This window comes from Cololabis saira, chromosome 4 (genome assembly GCF_033807715.1).
Source record: "Cololabis saira isolate AMF1-May2022 chromosome 4, fColSai1.1, whole genome shotgun sequence".
Lineage (NCBI taxonomy): Eukaryota > Metazoa > Chordata > Actinopteri > Beloniformes > Belonidae > Cololabis > Cololabis saira.
The window spans coordinates 41832261-41857710 of NC_084590.1; the positions used below are offsets into that span (position 1 = coordinate 41832261).

Below are 25450 nucleotides of genomic sequence, written 5' to 3' on the forward strand. Positions count from 1 at the left end.
TACCAAATAATAAAATATTATTTTCTGATACCTACAAATTAAAAAAAAAAGGAAAAGAAAGAAAGGAACCGTTCTTCTTTTTCATGTTTGTTTAAAAAAAGAAATCAAAATTAGGAAATGGTGCCACTGCAGCTGGCTCATTACATAAGTTAAGTTATTTAAAGAGGATGGGTTGATATCTGGTAAATAAAAAAAAAAAAACATTGTAAAGTTGTTTAATTTTGACTATCTAAAACGGAAATCTGGTCTTCATCATCTTGTGCTGCAGAAGCTATAGGGGGGCGGCTGTATGGACCCGCATCACTGCTCTTGCATCAAATCTGGTATAAAGCTCTCGCCCGTTTACACCCCCGACAGAGGAACCCACAAAGCAGCTAAAGGAAGTGCCGGTACACTTCACCGTGACAGTGTGAGACTCGCATTCAAATGCCTGAGATTTACCACCAAATGACAAAGACTTATATAACGTTGGAGGTAAGATACAAGTTCAGGTTGCTGTACTTTCTTCTTTAAAGTAGGATTCATTTCATTTGCACATGAGGCTGGAATATTTTGCCCTGATAACTTAATTTCATGTGTTTGGAAATCCAAGTTTTGGTTAAATTGGTAATTTCTTTAATTATACTTACCTAAAAGTGAGGTTTGACTACAGGATCAGGCATCTTTTAATTGCTGATGACACCTTTCAAGAGCTTAAAGGCGACCTATTATGGCATGTAATAAAATGTCTATTTTAAACAGCTCATGAATGTCTTAAAAACAAGCTTTTGATTGTTTTTAAATCTAAATAAATTAGAAATAAATTAGAAATTCAGCCTCTAAACCATTTCTTCAGCATCCCAGTCTCTAACCTCATTATCTATGTGGGATTCTGAGTGGGCGGGGCTATGATAATGAGGCTCTGTGCTGATTGGCCGCATGAATTACGCGTAGCAGGGGAGGGCACAAAGCATCGCTCTGGGCAGAAGAGCAGCCGGCTGCGTACACTATTAAACCGTGTCCTAACTGCATGCGATGTGAGCGTCAGTGACAAAATCAATTCCATTGCTTTATTTTCTATTGGACTGTCCTAACTAGCCGCAGCGACGCAGCGATGCAGCGACGCAGCGACGCAGCGCTGTGCAGCGCGACGTGATGCGGCGCGCCGTTTTGAGCTGAACATTTGTCGGACGCCCTGCTTCTATTTTCGTCCTGTCGCTCGCGTTGAAAGCCGGTTGAAAGCGCTGTAGGAAACGGTCATGGATGAGGAACGGCTGATCCAGTTAGTTGAAATGAGAAGTTATCTCTATGATTCCTCCTCATTTCACTACAAAAACCTCAATAAAGTGGCAGCTGCTGGAGGGAGATGGACAGAGAGCGTCTGATGTCACGCAGTGCGAAGCGATAGTCGGACGTTCACATGCAGTTAGGACACGGTGTTATGTTGTGGGCGTGGTTTGCATTTTGGTTAAGTAACAAAAATCAGCAGTAGAAGCCACATCAGACTGGATGGCTAATCCAAGCGGCTGTACAGACACTGCAGAATTTGGTTGCTTTCCTCTTTCTCTGAGTTTGCAGGCTGAGGGGAGACCACTTTATATATGTTAAAGCAAGAAAAAACATGTTTTTCATAATAGGTCCCCTTTAATGAAGTCAGTGCAGCTTTTTCAAACTCCCGGCTTTGCCAAGCAGGATACTTTGTTATCTTTATCCCACACTTAAAACTAGACTACAGAACTTTTCAAGCCTCGTATAACTGCATGTTTAATTACTGAAGCGTAGAGATGCTCTTTAACAGATGTGAGCTGGTCAAGTTGAACGTGCCCCGCTACTTTCTTGTTGTGTCGCCAATGTAGAAGGCCAGCGGGTCATATTCTCTCTCTTCATTTATATTGAAAATATAGGATTATGCACATTTGCGATAAGACTAAATACTTGTTGTAGTTGATGGTTAAAGGAAGGAAAAACAAACCATCGTTATCAGACCTAGAAAAGATCTCTCTGTACCAGTTTTGATGTGTCGGTTTTCAAAGCGGTGAGTCTTTGGTGAGATGTTAACTAGGTTGTTCAATGTGGTCAAAATGTTGGGTATCAAATTTACCCAAAGGTACGTCCAAGGCCTGTGGAGAGGAAGTGAAAAGGATTCAGTGTTTCCTGCTGAAGCGACTGCAGGAAGCTACCACCACCATTACATAAACATTTGTCTCTATGATGGCATCAGTTCATTTTTACTTAAAGCAGCACTATGTAACTTTTCCACCTTAATATCATATTTCTAGAGTCATTGTGATGGTACATCAACTTCCAACAGGTTTAATGACACCTCTGTCATGGTCTGAGGGGTCTGTATCACCTTCACTGGCACTATGTAAAGCTTGAGTTATGGTTCTGCGTCAAATCGACGCCGTGCACACGCCGTCGCCGTGACGCCGTCGTGAACCCTTCGGACTCTTTCCGGTCACAGTGAATCTAAGAGATAAGGACAACTATTGTGCAAAAAACCAAAACAAAAAAAATCACACATACACGAAGAAAAGAGCGTTGAAAGTTCACTACTGCTTCAAACCGGAAACCGGAAATGCGTTGCTTCCAAGTGAACCAATCACAGCCCTCTCCGTCTGCGTGTGGTCTGCGTCGCCTAGACGCGTAGTTACAATTTCCGTAGGCACGGCGTCGTTTTGACGCAGAACCATAACTCAAGCTTTACTTTGAGGTGCATGGTAGGAACCCTTCCACACTACTGGTAAAGCACTACCGCTTTTGTCCAAAGGAAAGTTACATTGTGCTGCTTTAATTTTGAAAAAAAATTATTTAAAACATTTTTTTGGGGGGGACTTTCAGTTTGCTAATTTCACAAAACACTGCATCTCTCTGTGTACGTTGCAGATGATGGACGAGGGAGACAATTTAACAGACTACGATGGGTTCCAGGACTACAACTTCACATCCATACCTGAATGCGACGAGTCGAGCCTGCAGAACTTTGACTCCGTGGTCCGCCCCGTCCTCTACGGCCTGATCTTCCTGGTGGGGGTGCTGGCCAACGGCCTGATGACCACGGTGCTGCTGAGGCGGCGGCGGCGCCTGCGCATCACAGAGATCTACCTGCTGCACCTGGCCCTGGCCGACTTCCTGCTGCTGCTCACGCTTCCCCTGGAGATCCAGGCCAGCGCCGCGGGCTGGGCGTCCGGCGAGTTCCTCTGCATGCTGGCCGGCCTGCTCAGGCAGCTCAACCTCTTTGGCGGGAGCCTCCTCCTCGCCCTGATCGGGTTCGACCGCTACTTGGCCATCGTGCACGCCGTCCCCAGCATGCAAAGCCGGCGCCCGAGGAGAGTCCACCTGGCCTGCATTTCACTGTGGCTCCTCGCTTTGCTCTTATCCTTTCCCAACGCCGTCTTCCTCTCCGTGGCGAAGGAGGACGACTCGTCCATACCGGCCTGCTACCACTGTCGCTTTGGGATACACTCCTCCAACTGGCTCCAGGCCAACAGGGCCCTGAACCTCCTGTGCTTCTTCTTCTCGCTGGCCGTCATGAGCTACTGCTACACGGCTCTGGTGGTCACTCTGTGCCACAGCCAGAAGAACCAGGCCAAGAAAGGCGCCATCCGGCTGGCTCTGCTCGTCACGCTGGTCTTCTGCTTCTGCTGGCTGCCGTACAACGTCACCTCGCTGATACAGGCCGCGTTGGACCTGGGCGGCATCCCGTACGAGTCCTGCGACTTCCTGGTCCCCCTGAACCAGGCCGTCACCCTGACGCACAGCCTGGGCGTCTCCCACTGCTGCCTGAACCCCTTCCTGTACGCCTTCGTGGGGGTGCAGTTTCGTAACGAGTTGATCCAACTGGTGTGCCGGCTGGGCGGCAGAGTCTGCGCCTGCTTCCCCAGAGGTCGGATCCACAGCCGGCCCTCCACCTCTGAGGGAACCAGCACCAACACCACCAACTTCTGAGACTCTCTCCGCCTGACGAACTTTATCAGGAGAATTAGAATCAGCTTTATTGGCCAAGTTTGAACATGCCAGACAGGGAATTGGACTCCGGTTGTTTCTCTCACTGTGCAGTAGAGTAAAGGAGCTCCGATGATACAGCTGCACACCTGTCAAGTCTCCCGTTTTGGTTGGGAAACTTCCGTATTTTACCACTCTTTCCTACTGTCCTCCCGTATTTACGGAAGAGTATTAGGGCCAGGCAGGAGAAAAATAAAAATATTTTAGAGGAGGAAGATTTTTTTTTCATTATGCACTTTGAGAAAAAAGTCAAAATGTCGAGAAAAAAGTCAAAATGTCGAGATGAATGTAGAAGCACAATTTCGAGAAAAAAGTCAAAATGTCGAGAAAAAAGTTGAAATGTTGACAAAAGTCAAAATTTCGTGAATAAAGTTGAAATGTTGAGAAAAAAGGCGACATTTCCAATTTTTTCTCGAAAGTGTATTTCAACATTATTTGATATTTTGACTCTTCCCAAAGTGCACAATAAAAAAATAAATCTTCCCCTCTCAAATTTTTTCTCCTGCATGGCCCTAATAGTCTTCCGTACGTATTAGTATTTTCCTGTAAATTTCCCATTAAAAACCATTCCCGTGCCTCTCCTAACTGAATTGCCACTAGCCTCGGGAGAACTGCCTCCTACCGCAGCCTGGGTGGAAGTTCTCGCGAGGCTAGTGGCAATAACAGGAACAAACTCAGAACAAATCAGAGATGGACGTAACGAGAGAGAAGAGAAGACTGTGTAAATATCTGTAAAAATGGGATATTAAATGTACTTTCCCAAAGAGGAGCGACTCCCCTGTGTGTTTTCATTTAGGCTCTATTATAGGAATTACATACGTAGGAATGTCCACAGCATTTCAGTGTTAACAAAAAGGTAGAACTATCAGATTAAGTGTAAGTGGTTGACAGGTAGTTATTTTAGACTTTTTGTAAACCTGTCTTGATATGTAAGATACTGGACCTCGGGTTTTCCCCTTACTTTTAAATCCAAAACTTGACGGGTATGCAGCTGTTTCTTTATCCCCTGACGTAGAAACCTCCAACCGAAACCCGTGACCTGCTTGCTTTGTAAATACTGTCGACTGAACTCAATAAAAGGTTTCAGGTTTGATTTCAGAAAACCCCGTCTCTTATTCAAAACAAAACCTGGCAACGCAGAAAGGGAAATGATTTCAGAGATAGTTTCTATTTTTTGACTTCTATTAAAACACAGTTATACAGAACAACTGCAAACAATCACAAATTGCATCTTATTTACAGCAAGTACATATTTTCGTATATATATTCATATTTCTTTGCACAACAGTTTGGTAGTTGGAGAAACAAATCAATGATATTAAAACAAATAGAAATTTTAGGCACTCCTCTCCTGACCACCAATCTGTTCCCACAACAAATACACAGATTCTTTTAAATTTACACATTTTACAGTATTTCTAAAAAAAAAAAAAAAAAAAAAAAGTTTCAAATTTTTTATTGAACAGTGTTACAGTGCTTTTAAATATTTATTATCATCATTATTTATTTTTTTTTAATCAGTTTAAATTCAAAAATTTGAAGTTCATCACTGATTCTTTTTTTTTCTTTTTTTAAACGTCTTTTCTGAACGACTACAAGGACAGCGAGGGGGGGGGGGGGGGGGATAAAAGATTTGGACACAATGAGAAGGGAAGGCGTGTTTTTGACGGTGTTTCTGGGCTGGATCAGAAGGGCATGTTGGCCATGCCCCCGGAGCCGTAGCCGATGGGCCCCTCCAGGGACATGCCCCGCTGCCGGAGCGCCTGGGGGCCCATCATGCCGGGCTGGGGGTGGGGGGGGCCCATCATGGGCCCCTGGTGCCCGAACGGCTCCCCTGGAAGGGCCATGCCGCGCTGCTTGGCCTGCATCATCATGATGTTCTGGTGCTGCTGGGGGGGCATCATGCCGGGGTAGGGGTTGGGGGGGTGCAGCAGGCTGCCGGCCATCATGGCCTGCTGCTGCTGCAGCTGTTGGTGCGGCATCAGGCCTGTCCTGCCCATCATGTGTCCGGGGGGGCACATGGGGCCCATGCCCTCCCCGGGCATCATGCCCCGGGCCCCCCCCGGGGGGATGCCCATGCTCTGACGCATCCCCCCGTGCGAGGGGTGGGGGGGCAGCTGCTGCTCCGCCATGCTCTGCAGGCTGGCCAGGTGGGGGTTGGACGACGGGCCGGCGCCGTGCTGGGGCCCGGGGGGGGCCAGCTGCTTCAGGAGCTGCTGCGGCGTGTGCGGGTGCGGGTGAGGGTGCGGGTGAGGGTGAGGGTGAGGGTGAGGGGGGGGCCCCTGGTGGGGGTTCTGCTGAGGTTCAGTTTTGGGGAAGTACTGCAGCGTGCTGCTGGGCTTGTCGGCGGGAATGATGCGGGAGAGGTCGAACTCGGGGATCCCCGTGTGCGACGGTCGGATGACCTCGCTCAGGTCCGGCCCGTCGTTCATGGGGAGGGAGGCGAACGAGTCCGAGGGGTGCGGGTGCCGCTGGTGCGGGTGGGGGTGGGGGTGGGGGTGGCCCTTGCTGAGCAGGTGCAGGTGCTGATGCGGGGGGGACGTCGTCGCCGGGCTGAGGGAAGCCCTGCGGCATCCCTCTGAGCGGCGAGTGCAGGGGCCCGTGCGGCGGCGCCGGCTGCATGCGCGGGAAGCCCGCCATGGGATTCTGAGGTAACGGCGACGTGTTGTTGGGCCCCATCCCGTCCGGGGCCCCCCCTCCCAAGATGACAGAGTTCATGGCCGGCATGCCCATCGGGTTGGGGGACGAGAGGACGGGCCCGGGGCCGTCGTGGGACAGGTGCTGCTGGCCCGGGACCACCAGGCCGATGGGGCTCTGGGGGTCGCTGTGGGGGCCCATGGAGCCCTGGGAGACAAACGCCCGCGATGCCTGGCTGTTACCCAGAGTTCCTGGGGAGGAAACAAAGCAGTATAGAAAAATCAATGTATGAAAATATACCGCCTCTTTTCTTTCTTGTTTTCATACCTAGTGTTGTTTTTTTCAGCCTGTTTCAGTTTTAGTCTAGTCTTTGGGTCAAGCTATCATTTTAGTTTTTATTAGTTTTAGTCACGTTCATTCTCCTTTTAGTCGTGTCAAGTTTCAGTCGACTAAAAGTCTGACCATTTTAGTCTCGTTTTAGTTAAAGATATGAACCCATTTTTTTTTTTTAAGATTTTTTGTGGCTCTAGTGGCCTTTTATTCAAGTTGCATACAGGAAGGGGGTAGAGAGAGAATGGGGATGACATGCAGCAAAGGTGTGCAGGCCAGATTCAAACCTGCGACTGCTGCAGGAGGACTGTAGCCTCAGTGTATGAGCCGCTTGCTTAACCCACTGCACCACCGAGCGGCCCAGATATGAACCCATTTTACAATTCAAACAAGTTTATCTTATTATTGTTACCTTATAGACTCAAGAATACATTCATTCCAGATACAGAAGACTCTCATTTGAGTTTACAACATATTTATTTTTCCACATTTCTCCCCATCTTTTTCTTTATCAACGACACATTGGGTTTTCTTTTCCACGTCTATGTAGGAAAGTGTATCCAAAGATGGTTCTTCTTCTTCTCACAGCCCCAGAGCAGATCCCCGCGAGGCCGGCCATCGGCCCCTTCCTCTATGTAACTTTGTTTTTAATCTACGTGAACCTAGAGCTCTGCGTTAACGGCATCAGCCTCTAACTCTGCAGCTGCATCTTCTGGATCCGATTCCCCACTGCAGCGACTGGGATTGAGGACTAACGTCACCCAGCAGAACTAACCCAGAGGAAACTACTGAAAACATGGATTAGAACATTTCGTCTCATTTTGGTCAACGAAAATGAAGACAAAAGTTTTTATTTTGTAATCTACATTTTAGTCTCGTTTTTATTCCTCTACGATATTGCATTATATATTTAATTATCGTCACATGATCTGCATTTTCGTTGCGTCGTTTTCCTCGGGTGATAAAGGTTCGCCGTCGACGATATTTAGTCATAATTTTCTTTGATCAAAGCAACTTTACGTACCTCCAATACTGACTCCAGAGAGAAGAGGTCGATCTGGCAGCATCTCATCGTCGGAGGTGGCGATCGTTTTGATTGCGTCGTGGTAGAGAGGAGTAGAACTGGGAACCGCGTACTTGGACATCTGAGTCATGATTAGGGACAGAGGATTCTGGGTCGTCGGTGCGTCTGGAGACGACGTAAATGGCATACTTGGATTCATGGAGCCCGGTTGACTGACGGGGGTGGAGCTGGAGCTCCTCGGGGGAAGTGACTGACCTGCCAAACACAGAAACAACCGCACATCACAATCAGAAATCCTGTTTATTTGGCCAAGTCAGGTCAAACAAGACATGGAATTTGACTGTTAAATTCTGCTCACTGTACAGTAAATAGTCAAATTACAGCTCTTATTAACAATATACAATTAAAAGAAGTGAAAGGTGTCTATGAGGTAGACATGGTTATTAGGGCTGGGGATCGATTCAAATGTCAAGAATCGATTCGATTCAGATTCTTAAGATTCAGAATCGATTATCACGATTTGATTCCGATATTGATTTGGGTTAGTGTTATTAAAACTGTTTTTTGAGCTGTTGCATGAATTATATGACTGTAGTTATGCAAAATATTACTACTAGTATTATATTGAGATTAAACAGCAAGTATTGGCAGCTAATGATGCTGTAAAGACCAATCAGCTCCCAGAATGCTGATAGAACTGCTTTCAGAAACATCATGTGGGTCAGAATTACCAAACAGATCCAGGGAGGAAACAGAGACGGATGAAATCGGTTTTAATTTTTCCCACATTCCGTTTTTATTTGTTCCATTTTCGGTCTATTTTGGTTTTTAATTTTTGAGCATTTGGTTTTTAGCATTTTTTGCAAATGTAACCCCAAGACAGTTTATAAAGTAATGAAATATAGACAATTTATGCAATTATAACCTAACACTTTAATGTCTTCATACCATTAAACATATTTAAAGGCAAAAACATGGCACCAGTTATTCTCGTGTCCAACAAAACATTACTTTTTTGGGGATAAACAAAAAAAATAACCAAAAGTTGTAAAAAAAAAAAAAAAACATAAATAAATAAATAAAAGAAACCCCCCCCCCCCCCCCCCCCCCCAAAAAAAAAAAAAAAAAAAAAAAAAAAAAAAAAAATCGATCTTTAGACATATGAATCGATTTTTAGGAATTAATATGAGAATCGATTTAGAATTGGGAAATCGATTTTTTTCAACACAGGCCTAATTGTTATTGAAAGGTGCATTGTTACAGCATATTATTGTTATTATTATTATTGTACAGTGGTTGATTGATTTCTCTGAGACTCTGAGTGATGTGAGTTCATCAGAGCAACAGCTTGGGGGAAGAAAGAAAACCATGGAGTGTTAATGTCCAGCAGAGAAGCCAGCGCCTCCATCACCGTCTCCACGTACCTGTTTCAGTGGAGCTGCTGCCTCCGTTCCCCACGACCTTCCCGGCCGGACCGCCTGGGCTTGGAAGAGCGGTTTTGGGCGACGCCCACCCCGGGGAGCCGACGCCCATCGACGGAGACTTGAGTCTCCCCGGCGAGACAGACGGAGAGTGCAGCGCCAGGCCGGACGAGCCCATGATCTGAGGAGACTTCATGGAAGAAGAGCAGGGAGTCCCCGCGCCGGACGCGGGGGGCAGAGGGTGGTGGTGCCCCGCCGACGAGAGCGGGGACTTCAGCACCGGGGCGGAGGGCGAAGGCAGGAGCGGCGACGGCTCCTGGTGGAAGGAAGGGGACTTGAGCTGGTGAGACGGAGGCACTGAAGGAGAGGTCAACGGGTTGACCGGTAAGTCCGAGGCATGCCGAGGACCCATGTCCATTCCTCTAAGGCCTCCGGATGACGGCATGTGACTGAGTCGCGAAGTCCCCCCCATCTGATTGGGGCCCGGCTGATCCGGGCCGAACATGTCGGGGCCCGGCTGCTGCAGATACGGCCCATCCACCGCTTCTCCAGAGAAGGGCCCTTGGTTAGGAAACTGGAACGGCCCCGGGATCATCCCTTTGTTTCCTCCTCTTCCGTTCTGCGAAGCACCGATTCGTGAAATCTCCCCGGGGCCAAACATGTCGCTCAAAGCCCCGGGGCCGCCGTGGCTTCCCCGGAGCCTCTGGGCCAGGATCATCTGCTGCTGCTGCTGCTGCTGCTGCTGCTGCTGCAGGGTCATCTGAGGGTTCATGCCCATGGGGATGTTGCACCCTAACGGGGAATCCACCAGGTCTCTCATCTGAGGGCCGGCGCCGGGGGAACCCATCATCTCCCGCGAGGCGGGAAAGTCCATGGGGTCCCCTCGGCCGGGAGGCGGACCTCGGCCCATGCCCATGTTGGGGAAGTCGGGGCCTCCCAGACCGTCCATGATCCTGGGGCCCAGGCCGCTCTGCTGCTGGTGCTTGGCCAGCCGCTCCAGCTCGTAGCGGGAAACGCCCTGCATGTAGGGATGCAAATTATCGATTATTTCATTAATTGACAGTTGATAACCTTATCGATCGATCATCGATTAGTTGATAAGCGGCGTTTTTCCCCCATCTGAGATACAAACATAATTTTTTTTGCTTATATAAAATACAAAAGGACATTTTAATGTATTCCTTAATCAAATATTTATTTGATACAAAAGTAACAAAAAGACATTTTTGTACCACAAGGAATATAATATAAAGTGCACTCCAAGGCTATTAGTAGTAGCAGCAGCCATAATAGTGTCATTTGTGTCAAGCAAATTTTAAGTTCTAGTTACGTTTTAAGTTAGAGTTTTGGCAGTGTTCAAAATAAAATGATGAGACCTGCTGTATTGGAGCACATTTTCTTTTAGTTAAAACTGTAGCGGGGACAGACGTTTAGAGAAACCTATGTATGTACCGGGTGAAGGCTGATTTATGGTTCCGCGTTACAACAACGCAGAGCCTACGCCGTAGGCTACGGCGGCGGCTCTGCGTCGATTTAAGGCGGAACCATAATTCAGGCTTTAGGGGAGCATATCGGAGAACAACCAGAAGAATATAGAGTGGATTAAAAATAAAAGTTAAGCACTGAGCTACATGTGTCTCCCGTCTGGGCCATTGCAGACTCATTGCCTGAGCATGATATTACTAAAATCAAACATATCCGCCGTCTCTTTCTTCTACTTTATGTGCGCAGCGCAGCGCGTTGTGTCGCATTAAATGTGGTCCGGGCGTAATACCAGCTGGTGAAATTAAATGAAAAAAAAAATAAATAAATAAATAAATAGATAGATAAATAGATTAATTGTAATCGTTAATTTTAATCGGGTAATTTCATAACGGCAATTAATCGAAAATCGATTAATTATTAACATCCCTACCTGCATGTGGCGCTTGTCCATGATCCGGAACATCTCCTCGCGCGTCAGCAGCTCCGGGTCTCCGTGCAGGTGCTGCTGCGGCGGCCCGCCGGGGTAGCAGCCGTGGAAGGGCCCTCCGGTGCCGATGTTGTTGGGCATGTCGTCCAGCCACATCACGCCCTGCCGGGGGGGGCCTCTGGGGCCCCAGCCCCTCCAGCGGCAACCCCCCGCCCGGACTGGCGGGGAAGCCGCCGCCGCCGCCCCCGCCGGCGTGTCCTCTCTGCATGAACCTGGGCCCGCGGGGCCCGTCCTGGTGGACGTCCAGCATCCTGGCGTTTCCCCCCTCCCATCATGTTGTTGGGGGCCCACTGCTGCTCCCCGGGTTTGCTGTGGTAGGGAGGGGGGGGTCTCCTCATCAGCACGGGGCCCCCGTGCATGCCCATCTCCGTGATCATCCGGAAGTGTTGGGGGTGCGTGGGCGGCTGGATCTCCTGCTGCCGTCTCTTCTCCTGGTAGTACTCCTCCTGCAGCTTCCTCCAGGCCATCTGCTCCCGGCTCAGCCCGTCCGGCCCCAGCAAGGGGCCCATGTCGTCGCCGGGCGAAGGCATCTGGTGATGTGGGTGCGATAGGTGGTGGTGGGGGTCCATCTGAGGGCTGTCCAGGCCGGGCCCCCCCAGGGACTGCGTCTGGGAGATCATGGACTGTAGCGGCTCCTCGTATTTCTTCATCCCTCCCCCGGGAGCCAAGGCCGACGACGGTAACATGTTACCGCAGTTTCCCGTGTTGTTGGTACCGCCGTCCCCGTCCTCCACCCCGCCCCTGTCGGCACCGTTGTTATTTAGGTTGGAGTTATTGGGCGCGTTGCTGTTGGGAGCTCCCGGGTCTCCCGGGCCGCCTCCCGGCCCGCTGCGCAGGAACAGTCTCTCTATGTCCCTCAGCGTCTGCAGCGAGCGCTCCCGGTGCTCCAGCTGCTCCTTGGAGAGGCCGTCCGTGTTCCCCGGACCGTTCCCCGGACCGCCCCTCTGGCCCGCGTCGCTCTGCAGGTGTGCCGACAGGATGGAGGGACTTCCGGAGGGAGAGAGGGTGGCACCGGGCGGGAGCATGCCTCCCGGACCGTCCCCGTTCCCTGGGTTCCCCGGGTTTCCCGGGTCCGGGCCTCCGGAGGCCGAGTTCCCCCCCTCCGACCGGCCCGGCGCTCCGCCGGGTCGAGTCTGAGGGGAGTCGGTGTCGGAGTGCACGGCTGACGACGGCGTGCCTGCAGCCAGCAGGCCTCCCACTCCTGCAGAGGCCGGACGCGGAGTCCCGCTCTGGGACTTGGGGGTTCCTGTGGGCGGAGAGCTGCTGGAGTTCATCTTCTCCGACAACGTAGAGAGCTTCCCCATCGGCTGGCCCTGCGGCAGAAGAAGCAGTTTCAAGCTACGGAAACATACACTTATTGTTCAAAAGTAGTAAGATTTATTTAGTTTGGTAGTGTAATACACACATTCAGCTTTACTTTATCAGTATTAATAAAAGCAGTCATAGCAAGTGACAAATAGAAGCAGGAGATAAATATTAAACAAGCCGCAAGCCACAACAGTGTAACTTGTAAAGAAAAATACTTCTGTTAATTTTGAGTATTTACATATTTAAAAAAAAAAAAAAAAAAAAAAAAAGGGGGTCTTCAATTTAGGAAAATACAACTGCAATCAAGCAATAATGTAGAACATCTATATACCGTGTACATTAATCCCTGCCCTGTATGAACAACTAAGGCCACTTTTACACATAGCCGGGTATTTACAAAATCGGATATTTCCCCCTCTACGTTTACACATCATTTACACGAACCCGCATAAATACGCTGTTAAGGTTGCTATGAGCAGCCAAACCTGCAGGGGGCAGTGTAACGAGAAGATAAAGTCATGCTAGCCAATCAGAATCCTGGAAAAAAACGTCAACAAATGACTTCCAGTTACTTCCAAGACGGAATGAGAGTCTTTCGTTTGGAGTGACAGAGAAGTGGAGTTACTTTTAAGTGTGACTTTAGAATATAAAACAGGTAAAATACAAGAAAATATTGACGGTGGCCAAACAAATTGTAAACACAGGTCGCACACATGACGCTGGTGACGTTTCTGTCTCATAACGTGACGTTCTGAAGCCTAAATGTCCGTTTCCCTCCGTTTACAAGCAAACGTGAAGACGGGGTTTTTGCAAATCTCCACTTTGGCCGGAGTTTTCAGAACTGATCATTTTTGGTGACTTTGAGCTTCGTTTTCGTGTAAACGCATGAAAACACCACCGCTTTTGCTCCGTGTAAACAGGGCCTAAGATTACCCCTACAAATACTTGATATTCAGCAGCTACGTAGCTGACAGGTGCGGCCAATCAACAGCCTTTCCTGAACTGATCATCTAGTATACAGGTGTGTGTTAACACAATGCCAAAGAGGAACAAATCAGCCTGGGAAGAGAAAACCAATCGAAACACCGTCAGTGAAACCCAAACACCTTATACCAGCTAAAAAGCACAGCGGTGGACGGGGGGATGATTTCTGGCTTGTTTTGCAACCACAAAACCTGAGCAGCGTGAAGTCTAGGAGTCGAACATGAACTCCACCGAACACCAACATCCCAGCTCATCATTGTTAATGAGAACTGGTCTCAACTGACTTAGCTGGTTAAATAATGGCTAAATAAATAAATACATGCTTTTGGTTAAAAGCATTCTAGATATAAAGTTGAAGCTGTGCAACAGACAAAGTTTGGCTGAAACCGAGTCATGCTTCACAGCCCCGGTCGAGGTCCAGACCCTAAAATGCTGTAGCAGGCTTGTAACAGGGGTGCATAAACAGATGCCTTCAAACCTCAATGACCAGAAGAAACGTGAGAATAATTAGGCTCAAAAACATGAAGACACATCATGTCATAGAGACATTACTTCAAGCCATTCCTGTTAACAGTGGATCTACAAACACCCTACCCTCCACAGAGTCTCTCTTGTGCTTAGTTTGTGATGAATAAATATTGACGGAGTGTAATACGTCATGTGTTGTAGTCAGTACAGTAAAAAAATCAGGGGGGATGGTGGATTTTATCATATTGGGACAGATCATTTGTGCTGATTACAAATAATATAATATATTACAAATAATAGCAGTGACCAAAAACACCTGCAGAAATACTGCAGGAATGACATAGCAGCAGTTAAATGCAGCCTTCTGTAAGCTTTAAATATCCACTGGGCTTACATCAAATACATCAAAACACAACAATAAAAAACAGTTTTCTGAACTTATCAATATGACTCTGTCCTTCACAGGATAAGTAAAATGGATCACTGCAAAAACTCACAATCTTAACAAGAATATTTGTCTTATTTCTAGTCAAAATGTCTCATTTTAGTAAAAGAATCTCATTACACTTAAAACAAGACTAATCATTGGAAAAAACAACAATTTTCACCTGTTTCAAGTAGATTTTCACTTGAAATAAGTAGAAAAATCTGCCAGTGGAACAAGATTTTATTGCTTGTAATAAGAAGATAAATCTTGTCCCACTGGCAGATTTTCCCTACTTATTTCAAGTGAAAATTTACTTGAAACAGGTGAAAATTGTCAAATAAGTTATTTTTCTGGTGATGACTCTAAATGTTGAAATAGCAGTAAAACCACATTCATTGATGAAATGACATAAGGGGATGGAAAGGGGGGATGGCAGTTTTACAGGGGGGATGATTTTTACTGTTTTTATTTCAGGGGGGGATGCCATCCCCCCTCATCCCCCCTCATCCCCCCTCAACTCCAGTACTGGTTGTAGTTCACTGAGGCTGTATTTACCTCAGCTGAAGCGCTAGAGTTACACATTATAATTCATATATATTATTTTGGTGTCTTACCTGCTCCAACTTGGAGTGGGGAACATTTTGCTGGTGGTATAGAAGGATGGTATCAGTCTGTCCTTTCATCACAGCCTCTGCGGCACTGTTGAACAAAAAAATACAAGTTAAACATTGAACTTCATAGTCAAATATCAACATTTCCAATTAAAACGAAAGAGAAACGGTGGATCAAATTGTCCTTCCTGAAACTCACCTGTTGGCGAGGCTGGTTGTGAAGACGTACACCAGCTGCTGTGAAGGCGGAGGCGGCTCCACTTTCAGCCCCGGTCCCGCTCCGCATCCCATAACCGGTTCAGAGATGTTTCCAGTGGCGAGACAATCGGAGAGGCCCTGGATGGAGCCGGCCACACCCTCGTTCACCTGGGAGGTAAATCAGAGGCGCAGTGATTTATCAGTTATCTTGCACCTTCACACACACACAACAGAGCGTCACGTTGGCTACAAGGCCACTAGATGGCGCTAGATCACATGTAAAGTTCAATCCGAGGCAGCGGCTAGTGAGCTACAGCAAGCTGACACCTTCTTCCGGTGAATGCAGGATTCGATAATGCTACTGCATATGCTATAAAAAAAACAAAAAAACAACAACAAAGAAAAGATGACAGCCAATGTGTATGTTTGGGAGGAGGAATAAAGACACAGTTTCATATTTCATCATGTGAGTTGCACTGCTGCTGGTGAGGATTGATGTGGAGACTCACGCTGAGCTGCAGTGTGTGGTTTCTCTTCATCATCCGTGTCTGCTCCAGAGCACCACTCATCTCCACTATACGGCTGCTTCTTTGCCAGAACGCAGCGCCGCTTGCTTCGCATAACACCCTCTAGAGAACAACACACACACACGCCGACATTGGCCTTTAATAATCTTGCTTTTTTTCGACCCTCAGACATAAAAAAAAAAAAAAAAAGGATATTTTTATTTAAACACACTGAAGAAACTCAAGGTCACAGAATTAAATCATCCTGCTTTTCTCATGCACAGAGACCTGCAGCAGATCCTCTAAACACGCTGATGAAATCATCTTCCAGGTGCCAGTATTGGTTTGTGCTCTGATGGCTGCTAACGTCGACAGAAACTGAGTTAAATTCAGAGATCTACCCCTTACCTACCTACCAGGGGCCGAGCCTGGACATTACAAAATGAGTGAGTGGCAGTACGCGGAGTCCTGCAGGGGGGGGTTTGAACAAATTTGATGTGATAATCACAACTTTGGGAGATAATTAGGCCAGTTTGTTCAAAGTCTGGAAAGCATCCCACGCAGCAGGGCTGAGAATGAGCCGCCAGCCTCGTTGCAGACAGGTGAAACCTTTGTCTTCAGGTTCTCGGTGTCAGTTTCAGAGCCTCCGTGTGAAACGGCCTCAAGCACAGCAGCACCCTTGAAAATTAGCGAGAAACGCTTGTGTCCTCTTCTGCCGGAGCAGAGTTAGACCTGGGAACGCTGTGGATGCTGGACGTTCAAAACCAGAGGAAAATGAGTGGAAGGAGGCCAAGTGAGGTGGTTGCAGCATCTCACCAGGATGCCACCTGAACACATCACAAGGGAGGCATTCAGGACACATCCATGGGGCGGAGAGCACAGCCTGGAGGGATTATACGACCGTCCTGGACCCAGAATACCCCAAACCTGTTTAGATCATTACCTCCATAAACTTAAATGTGTAAATTAGGGCTGTGCGATTAATCGATTTTAAATCTAAATCGGATTTATTAATCAAGACGATGTTAAAAAAAGTAAAATCGGAAAATCGATTTTCCTTTTTTGCAGCTGGCTGCATTACAGATAGAGCTCGTCTAGTCATCTTTATTTGGTCAAGAAAATGGTAAATGTTGTCACTTTACTAAACTCAAGGAGGATTTACAGTATCTTTCAATTGCACTTCATTCCCAATAGGGAAATTTGTTTGCTATTATTCTTTAAAATAAAGATAAAATATTTGAAACAATTTATTCCATTGTCTTTTGTAGTTTATACAAAAAAAAAAAAAAAAAAAAAAAAATCGAAAATCGGGTTTTCAGAGAGAAAAAAAAAAAAAAAAAAAAAAAAAAAAAAAAAAAAATCAGGATTTTATTTTTGTCCAAAATCGCCCAGCCCTAGTGTAAATGTAAACTAAAAACATAATAAGTGTATTTGCAAATCTCAAACATTTGTACATCCTGAGAAGCGTGCAAAATATCCCCCACAACAAATTGTATACATACATATGCTCTTTTTACTTTATTTAAATTCTATTTGGCTTTTTATCCTGCTATTCAATTGTTTTTAATCTTATTCCACTGCACCAAATAGAGAGCACTCCCAATCTTGTTGTATACCGGATGTATAATGATAATAAAGGCTTTACTTTATAAACCCATAATGGATTCATCACAGTTTACAGAAATGATTTCACATACTTTTCATGAAAAATATTAACTCATTTTAAATGTGATGACAGCAACACGTCTCAAAAGAGGTGGAAGATGGGGAATAACGGGGGAATAACGGCTGGGAAAGCAGATGGTACGAAAAATAAAACCCAATTAGGGTCCAAGTAATTGTCAAGTGACTTGATTGGGTTTAAAAACGGCATCATCTCAGGATATACAAATGTAAATTCAGGAGCAAAGAAAGGGTAGAGGTTGACAAAAAAAAAAGCTTCTCAGCGCAAAACTGCAAATCCTGTGAATATGCCACCTACAGCACGAAAGCATCAGAGAATGTGAAGAAATCTCTGTGTGTTGGGGACAGGGCCTTAATCAATACAGGAAGGCTGCCATCTGGACTCTAAGGCAGCACAATTTAAAAAAAAACAACACGTTTCTGCGATAGAAATGTCTCCAGAGGACTTCTGGATAACACTGCGTTAGAAGATAATCCACATACGCAGGTTACGAAGCCGAAAGTGAACATGCTGCCGTCTCTCGGGACCAAAGCTCACTTAAAAAGGACTGCGGCAAAGAGGAGAACTCTGATGTGGTCACATGAAGCAAAGCTTGAAGTGGCTTCTGGAAACCACAGAGTGCTGCATCCTCTGGACTGGAGATGAAGGGGACGGTCCGACGTGTCGACGCCGCCGTCAACCCCAAAAGCCTGCAATCTCTGATTGCACCAGGTTGCATTGTTGCTTGCACATACGGAGAGAAAACAATAATGCTGAATGGGGTTTCCAGGTTTTTGAGCAGCACAGCTTTCAGCAAGACGATGCTAAACCTCATTCTGCAAACTTTACAAAAGCAGGGCCTTGCAGAAGAAGAGTCTGGGTGCTGAACTGGTCTGCTAGCAGTCAAAAAACATTTGGTGCATCATAAAACAATAACTAACATGGCTCGTGTCAGACAAGGGGATACGAAACAGCGGTTCATCAAATAAACCTTTTTGCCCCATAAGACGACAAACATCCTCAGATTAAACATTGAAACTGAAATGTTTTCGATATTCTATTTGTGAGATTTGCAAATCACTGCATTCTGTCCTTATTTAGATTTCACAAAGTGTCCCAACTCTTCAAAATCATCTGCAAGGCAAGGCATTGTGGCATAGAATTGTGAAATTGGTTTAATTCACCGTATGAATTGTTAGATTACTTTTGTAATACTGTATTTGACCCCGTCTTTGTACGTTTTGACCGTATAGAAACGTAATTCTTGCCATTGTGAGAATGAGATGTACCTGCTGTACTCTACTGCCCTTACTTTTTAACAACTTGTGCTTTTTATTATTTTACCTCTTTTCTTATCATAGTATTTGTTATTTACTGTTTAATTGAGTCTTGCAGCTTTTAACGTTGATGTAAAGCACTTTGAATTACCTTGTGTTGAATTGTGCTATACAGATAAACTTGCTTTGCAACCCTGCTAATCTCAGTGTTGTTGCCCCCACAGAGCGGCGGCGTGGAGGACGGATACCTCCCTTCACAAAATCAGGTGAAGTTATGTAAGCAGAGGCTCAAAAGCTCCCGAATGTACAGTAGAAAAGGAAGTTGCTATGATGATACGCAGAAAATGTCGGCGGGAGGAGGACGGCAACCTCGTCACACGCAGACATTATGAAAGAGATGACCTTTTGTTTGTGGTTTTATCTGAGGAGGCTGAGTGGCGAGCCGCGTCACGCTGGAAGCCTGGCTTCCTCCGACACTCTGCCCGGCTCAGAGCGGCGCTGAGGAGGAACCCAGCTCTGCTGCTACAGAGCACAGTTAGCGGAGTGTGTGAGGAGCTCAGCCCCCCCAGACCCAGCCACAAAGACCTTCTGAACCAGCCAATCTTGTTCTCTGCGTTGGGACCACACCTCTCCTCGAGTGCCTTCTCAGCCTCATGCTTTTGTTTTTAACAACAACAGGTGTCAAATCAATCAAAATCAGAGTCCCTACAAACACCAGGAAACTGGACCACATTACACCGGCCATGAAATCGCTACACTGGCTTCCAGTTAGTCAGACGTCAGAGCTAAGACCTGGAAACAGGCATTATGGCATAGAAATTGTCAAATTGATTTAATTCACCGTATGAATTGTTACAGATTACTTTTGTAATACTGTATTTGACCCAGTCTTTGTACATTTTGGCCGTATAGAAACGTAATTATTGCTATTGTAAGAATGAGATGTACCTGCTGTACTCTACCTTTTTACATTTTACCTCTTTTCTTATCATTTTATTTGTTATTTAAAGGTTTTTTTTTTACATTTTACCTCTTTTCTTATCATTTTATTTGTTATTTAAGGTTTTTTTTTTTACATTTTACCTCTTTTCTTATCATTTTATTTGTTATTTAAGGTTTTTTTTTTACATTTTACCTCTTTTCTTATCATTTTATTTGTTATTTAAGTTTTTTTTTTACATTTTACCTCTTTTCTTATCATTTTATTTGTTATTTAAGGTTTAATTGTGTCTTGCCACTTTTAATGTTGATGTAAAGCACTTTGAATTACCTTGTGTTGAATTGTGCTATACAAATAAACCTACCTTGCCACAATTTAGAATAATATAGTTATTATGAAAAGGGTTAAAGTTTTCCTCAGTAAATCAACCAAACCCTCCCCGAAGAGGTGAAAAAAAAAAAAAAAAAAAAAATGCATGTGAGAGCCTGTTGCATGAGAAAGTTCAAGTCACGTACAGGAAGTCCCGACGAGTTTCACAAAACGTCGTCATGTCATGTGCCCTCATATGAATACTTGAATAAACAACAGCAAACAAATGCAAATCAGACACTTTTCCCAGAAGCACGCATAATATTTACCTAGACACACGCAGAGGCTCATCTACCCCTGCTTAGGTATCAGGATCGCTAACTTTTCACAACCCACGTGACTCGCCTCTCTCCCTCCCAGCAGCGAGGAGGGCCTGGATGTTTTGGTTTAACGTGAGACACGTCATTGCTGTACAGACTCGGCACAAACAAATACCGTGGGGGAAATTCTGATGCTCCAGCGAAAAGGTCAGGGCATTTCAGTAAGAGAGAAAACAAGTTGGTCTGTCCTTTCAGACCTTACATTTCACTTCCTGCTGTGGAGGAGGCCGATGCACATAATCTGGTAAAGATCACGCTGATAGGAAGTTAGAAGGAAATGAACTTTATATTTAGAAACGGAGCCACGACAACTATTAGTCCTAGAGGCTGACGAGTTTGCCGCAAGACGACGAGCACCACGTACCTCCTTTGGCATCCGTCTCCAGGACTGAAGGAATGGCGTTTCTGGATTCGGAGGAGTCGATGGAGACGCTCCGCTCCCGCTTGGATTTGGTTTTCAGCATCCCCCCGACGCCGCTGGCCGCCTGGCCCGCGGCCTTCAGCCCGGCGCTGCCCAGGGAGATCTGGTTGGTCTTGACGGCGTGGCCGCCGGGACCCTTGGGGCCCAGGTGGGCCGCAGCTCCCTGCTGCTGGGGCTGCTGGGGGATGCTGGGGATCTGGGACCGGCTGTCGCTGCTGCTGACCTGCTTGCCATGATTGGCCCCTTTATTGTCCGTGAGCATTTGAATGGCTGGTTGTTGAGGTGGATGTGTGGTATGGAGAACTGCTGCGTCTGTAACTGGAGCTCACATCTCTAAAAAAAGGCAGAGCTGGCGGAGAAAAAAGAAGATAATTAAGTTTTTTGGACCTAGAAAGAAGGGCTGTGCGATTAATCGATTTTAAATCTAAATCGGATTTATTAATCAAGACGATGTTAAAAAAAGGAAAATCGGAAAATTGATTTTCCTTTTTTGCAGCTGGCTGCATTACAGACAGAGCTCGTCTAGTCATCTTTGTTTGGTCAAGAAAATTGTAAATGTTGTCACTTTACTAAACTCAAGGAGGAGTTACAGTATCTTTCAATTCCCAATAGGGAAATTTGTTTGCTATTTTTCTTTAAAAATAAAGATAAAATATTTGAAACAATTTATTCCATTGTCTTATGTAGTTTTACCAAAAAAATCGAAATTGAAATCGAAAATCGGGTTTTCAGAGAAACAAATCGGGATTTTATTTTTGTCCAAAATCGCCCAGCCCTACTAGAAAGTTAAATTTTATGCCATTATTGTCATCACATAAGGAAACAACAGACTGGGTTCCTGGTTTATTCACTCACCTCTTCTCACCTGGATACTCAGCTGTCATGCCGACATGTTGCTCTGCTTCCCAGGATGCCTCACTGACCACACACACCTGGGGGGACAATGGGACAGTGATGTCATCAGCACAGGCAGATAGCAACCTTTTTTCTGTCAGTGCAGGCGTCCTCGGCCCCCGTGGGTCAACATCAACGCTACGCGTAGAGTAGAGTTTGAAGACAGAAAAGGCCACCGGAGTGATAAGAGCGCGAGGCCAGAGAGAGAGAGACACAGGCGACTGGCCCTTTAAGGGGAAGAGATCACAACCCGAGCAGGAGCCGGGGGAGGGACCTGAAACCCAGAAGCAGCCACCCCCCTCCGCCAAACGCTTTGCAAAACCACAAAAACTCCGGCGCACAGTTTTACAGCACTGTCTGTAGCAGAAATCTTCCGTTTCTGCCTCACTCCGACACCCGCTTTCTGATTCACACGAGCAGAGAACGACTGAGCAGTTAGTCCCAGACAAACTAAAAAGGCTTTATCAGCACGTTTGCTTTCAGTCTATTTTGGTTCGACTTGTCAGGTGACAAGGAGACAACAACCCCCCCCCCCCCCCCTCCAGCAGCTATTGTACATCTGCTTATGGCTTTCCTGGAAAAGTAAAAGTGTTAAACATGTCATGATTAATATTAAAAGGCTTTACTTTGGGGCTGACGCAGTTCTGACGCCACCTTTCCCGGGTCCATAACCTGCAGCTCCTGGATTTAACCTTTGCCACTGCGTGTATACATTTTCTATCCTGAAAGCTGATGTATACATGCATCCCGGGAGTCTATCCCATAATATGTCAGGGTTTATACAGCAATCCTTATGTTAAATTTAATACCAATTTAATACCTTTTTCACTACCTTCAGATTTTTTTTTAAAAACTGTCACAACATTAAGTGTTAATCACGGACCTTTTAACATTAATACAGATTTTGAAGTATAGAACACTATACAGAACAGATTTATAGACTCATTGATGTTGACCAGATGTTTCACATTTATTTCACTTTGTGAATGACAATAAAATAGACTGCTTAAAATGTAAAAGGTAAAAAATAATACCAATTTAAAAAAAAATAATACCTCTGACAGTGAATTTAACACTTTTAATGGCCTTAAATTTGGCAATTTTCATTTATCACCTTTTAATACTTTTTAAAACCCAGCGGAAACCCTGTATGTGCTTGTGAAGAAAGCATAAAAACTGTTCCTCAGTATCTGCAAGTCTCAACAGGATCTTCCCCAACAAAATAGTTGTCACAACCGGTTCAAAACAAGAAAACCGGCCCAGATGTGCAGCTGACATGAATCCAGAAACATTTGGTTTGCATTTCTGGATGAAGACACAACCCCCACCATGACCGTGGACTCGAGCCCGCTCACCTTTTACAGGTGAAACAAAACAAATCTGGACTCAGTCATTGACCGGCGGCAGCTCCAGTCGAGCTCAGGGAGGCCACTTCTTCACCGGCCCAGAACTTCATCACTCATTAACTCAATCGGGGACAGTCAGACGTTGCTCCTGTTGACAAAGTGTGACTCACCGGCGCTGGGAAACAAAAGGGGGAGGCGGGCTAATCATATGGTGAGACGCTGACCTTCGAGTGGACGATTACGAAAAAGATAGGCTTATCTGAGGAGAATGCCGGTCTAGCGGATATCGAGAAGGCTCACGGTCATTTCTGCTGCGGTTGACGCAACGAGGGACGCGCGGTGAAAACTGACGAGCATCAAGGGCTCAAGTCCCCAGGTGGGCCGTTTAGTCTAAAACACACACATTCAATATTTACTACACAACTGTATGAAAAACATCATTTTTAGTTAACCGACTAACATTTGAATCACAGCGTCCACAAGTGTCAAAGAAAAGCAGCAATTAACTCATTTATTTAAAAAAAAACAGGCTCACTGATGACTTTTATTCAACTTTTGGTTCGGTTTCTATCTACCATTTATGTCAAACACACATCACCAAAGAAATAAAAGTCTTCTTCAGCTTTGCAAAATAAGTTTTTACACACACTTTTTACTTTTACTTTTTGAAAAACTTAATGGGAATAGATGCTGGTAGGAATACTGTAAGACGTTTTAGATATTATGAGTAATCAGCAGGTTTACTTTAATCCATCGCTCTACATTGATACCAGTTAGGGCTGGGCGATATATCGAGATTTTAATATATATCGATATATTTTCAAACACGATATGGTACGAGACAATATCGTTTATATCAATTTTAAAAAAAAAATAATTTTATTTTATTTTTTTTTAATTTTTTTTTTAATGATTTTGATATAGCTTATTTTGTGACAAATTGACTTGAATGTTTTATTTGAGATTTGCACAAATGTTTTGTTATTTGCACAACTGTCAACCTCAGTGGAAAAGTCTGCCTGTTACTGTCTACATTGTATTAATTGCACAGTGTATTTGAATTTAATTGTCATGCAGGAAAGGAATATTTGTGTTATTTTATTCAAGAAGCATTTTTATTCTATATATGCAGGCAGTTTATTTTTATTTCATTTGTTTTATACATTTTGATATTGTGCAGACCTCTGTTAATAAAGGAACCTGTGTGACATTTGGCACGAGGCTTTGTATTAAAACTGACTGTTTTTTTAAGGGTTTGCCTCAGAAAAAATGAAGCTAACAGAGATGCTATGCTATAATGCTTTGAGGAAAAACCCCAATTATGTCACAGAAAAAATATCGATATATATCGAGTATCGACATTCAGCTAGAAAATATTGAGATATGACTTTTGGTCCATATCGCCCAGCCCTACTGTAACCTAAGATGTTTTAGATATTATGAGTAATCAGCAGGTTTACTTTAATCCATCGCTCTACATTGATACCAGTCATGTAATCCTTATCCATTCATGTTATCAAGTGACCTTTTGTGGTCCATTTTTTATGAAAGGAACAAACTGTCTTTCATTTGACCCAAAAATAAAAAAAGTGCAAAGTGATTTTTTAGTTGTGAACCTCAATTTGATGTGACTGGAAATGATTGTGTTCAAATCAACATGATATTGTCTCATATTGATAAGGTGAGGCGTCCTTCAGGGGTCTCTCAGGCCTGAGGATTTAACCCCCAATCAGCCAGTTGACGATCCGTCTGATGGGTCAGAGGCAAATCTGCAATCAGTTGGGACTGGATTGTAATGTGTGAACGACTCAAAGACTCGTCAAAGACGATGCACTGCTTATTAATCAAGCCAAATACCTGAAGCCGCTTCGGGGAAATCACTGTTTGAGTTACAGCCAATGAGAGAGTCAGGAACCACGAGGAAAGAAATCCCAAAAGGGAAATCCAAGAAGCAAAAGGCAGAGCCACACAACTGCAACACAGCTGTCGATAAAATGTAGTTTTGGAGAACAGATGTATGTGCGGCAATCGATCACGTAACGTGAACAGGAAAATGACTCTAATGGCACTCAGCCCGGTTCGGCTCGCCTCCACTCGGTTTGGTGCTTTCCCACTAGGGTCCCACCCGTGCCGAGTAGATACTTTTTCTGTAACTATTCTGCCGAGGTTCTAAGCAGCTGAGTCGGGCCAAATCTGACATCATCACACTACACACCACTGATTGGTCGGGGGGTTGGAGTCAGACGTCTGAGTCAGGATGTGACATCAGAGAAAGAGCGACTCTGACGGCTTCTTGTACATTTTATTCAACCAGCAACGGCAGCAGAAGTCTGTTTGGTGATCCAACTCT

General features: G+C 45.3%; 2 protein-coding genes across 2 annotated transcripts in view; one reads left to right on the forward strand and one right to left on the reverse strand.

Annotated features, from left to right (window-relative positions):
* Positions 1-2868: 2868 nt before the first annotated feature.
* On the forward strand, positions 2869-3927 carry LOC133442572 (C-X-C chemokine receptor type 3). The gene has a single exon (XM_061720580.1). The coding sequence runs from the start codon at positions 2869-2871 to the stop codon at positions 3925-3927; it is 1059 nt and encodes a 352-aa protein (XP_061576564.1).
* Positions 3928-5142: 1215 nt separating this feature from the next.
* bcl9l (bcl9 like) overlaps positions 5143-25450 on the reverse strand; it is a 37806-nt gene continuing 17498 nt past the window's right edge. The window contains 12 exon segments of the mRNA XM_061719807.1: positions 5143-6512; positions 6514-6872; positions 7976-8230; positions 9400-10414; positions 11312-11482; positions 11484-11634; positions 11636-12681; positions 15170-15254; positions 15366-15528; positions 15871-15993; positions 20804-21209; positions 21716-21792. Of these exon segments, the coding sequence (XP_061575791.1) occupies positions 5670-6512; positions 6514-6872; positions 7976-8230; positions 9400-10414; positions 11312-11482; positions 11484-11634; positions 11636-12681; positions 15170-15254; positions 15366-15528; positions 15871-15993; positions 20804-21122 (4530 nt within the window). The 5' untranslated portion in view covers positions 21123-21209; positions 21716-21792 and the 3' untranslated portion in view covers positions 5143-5669.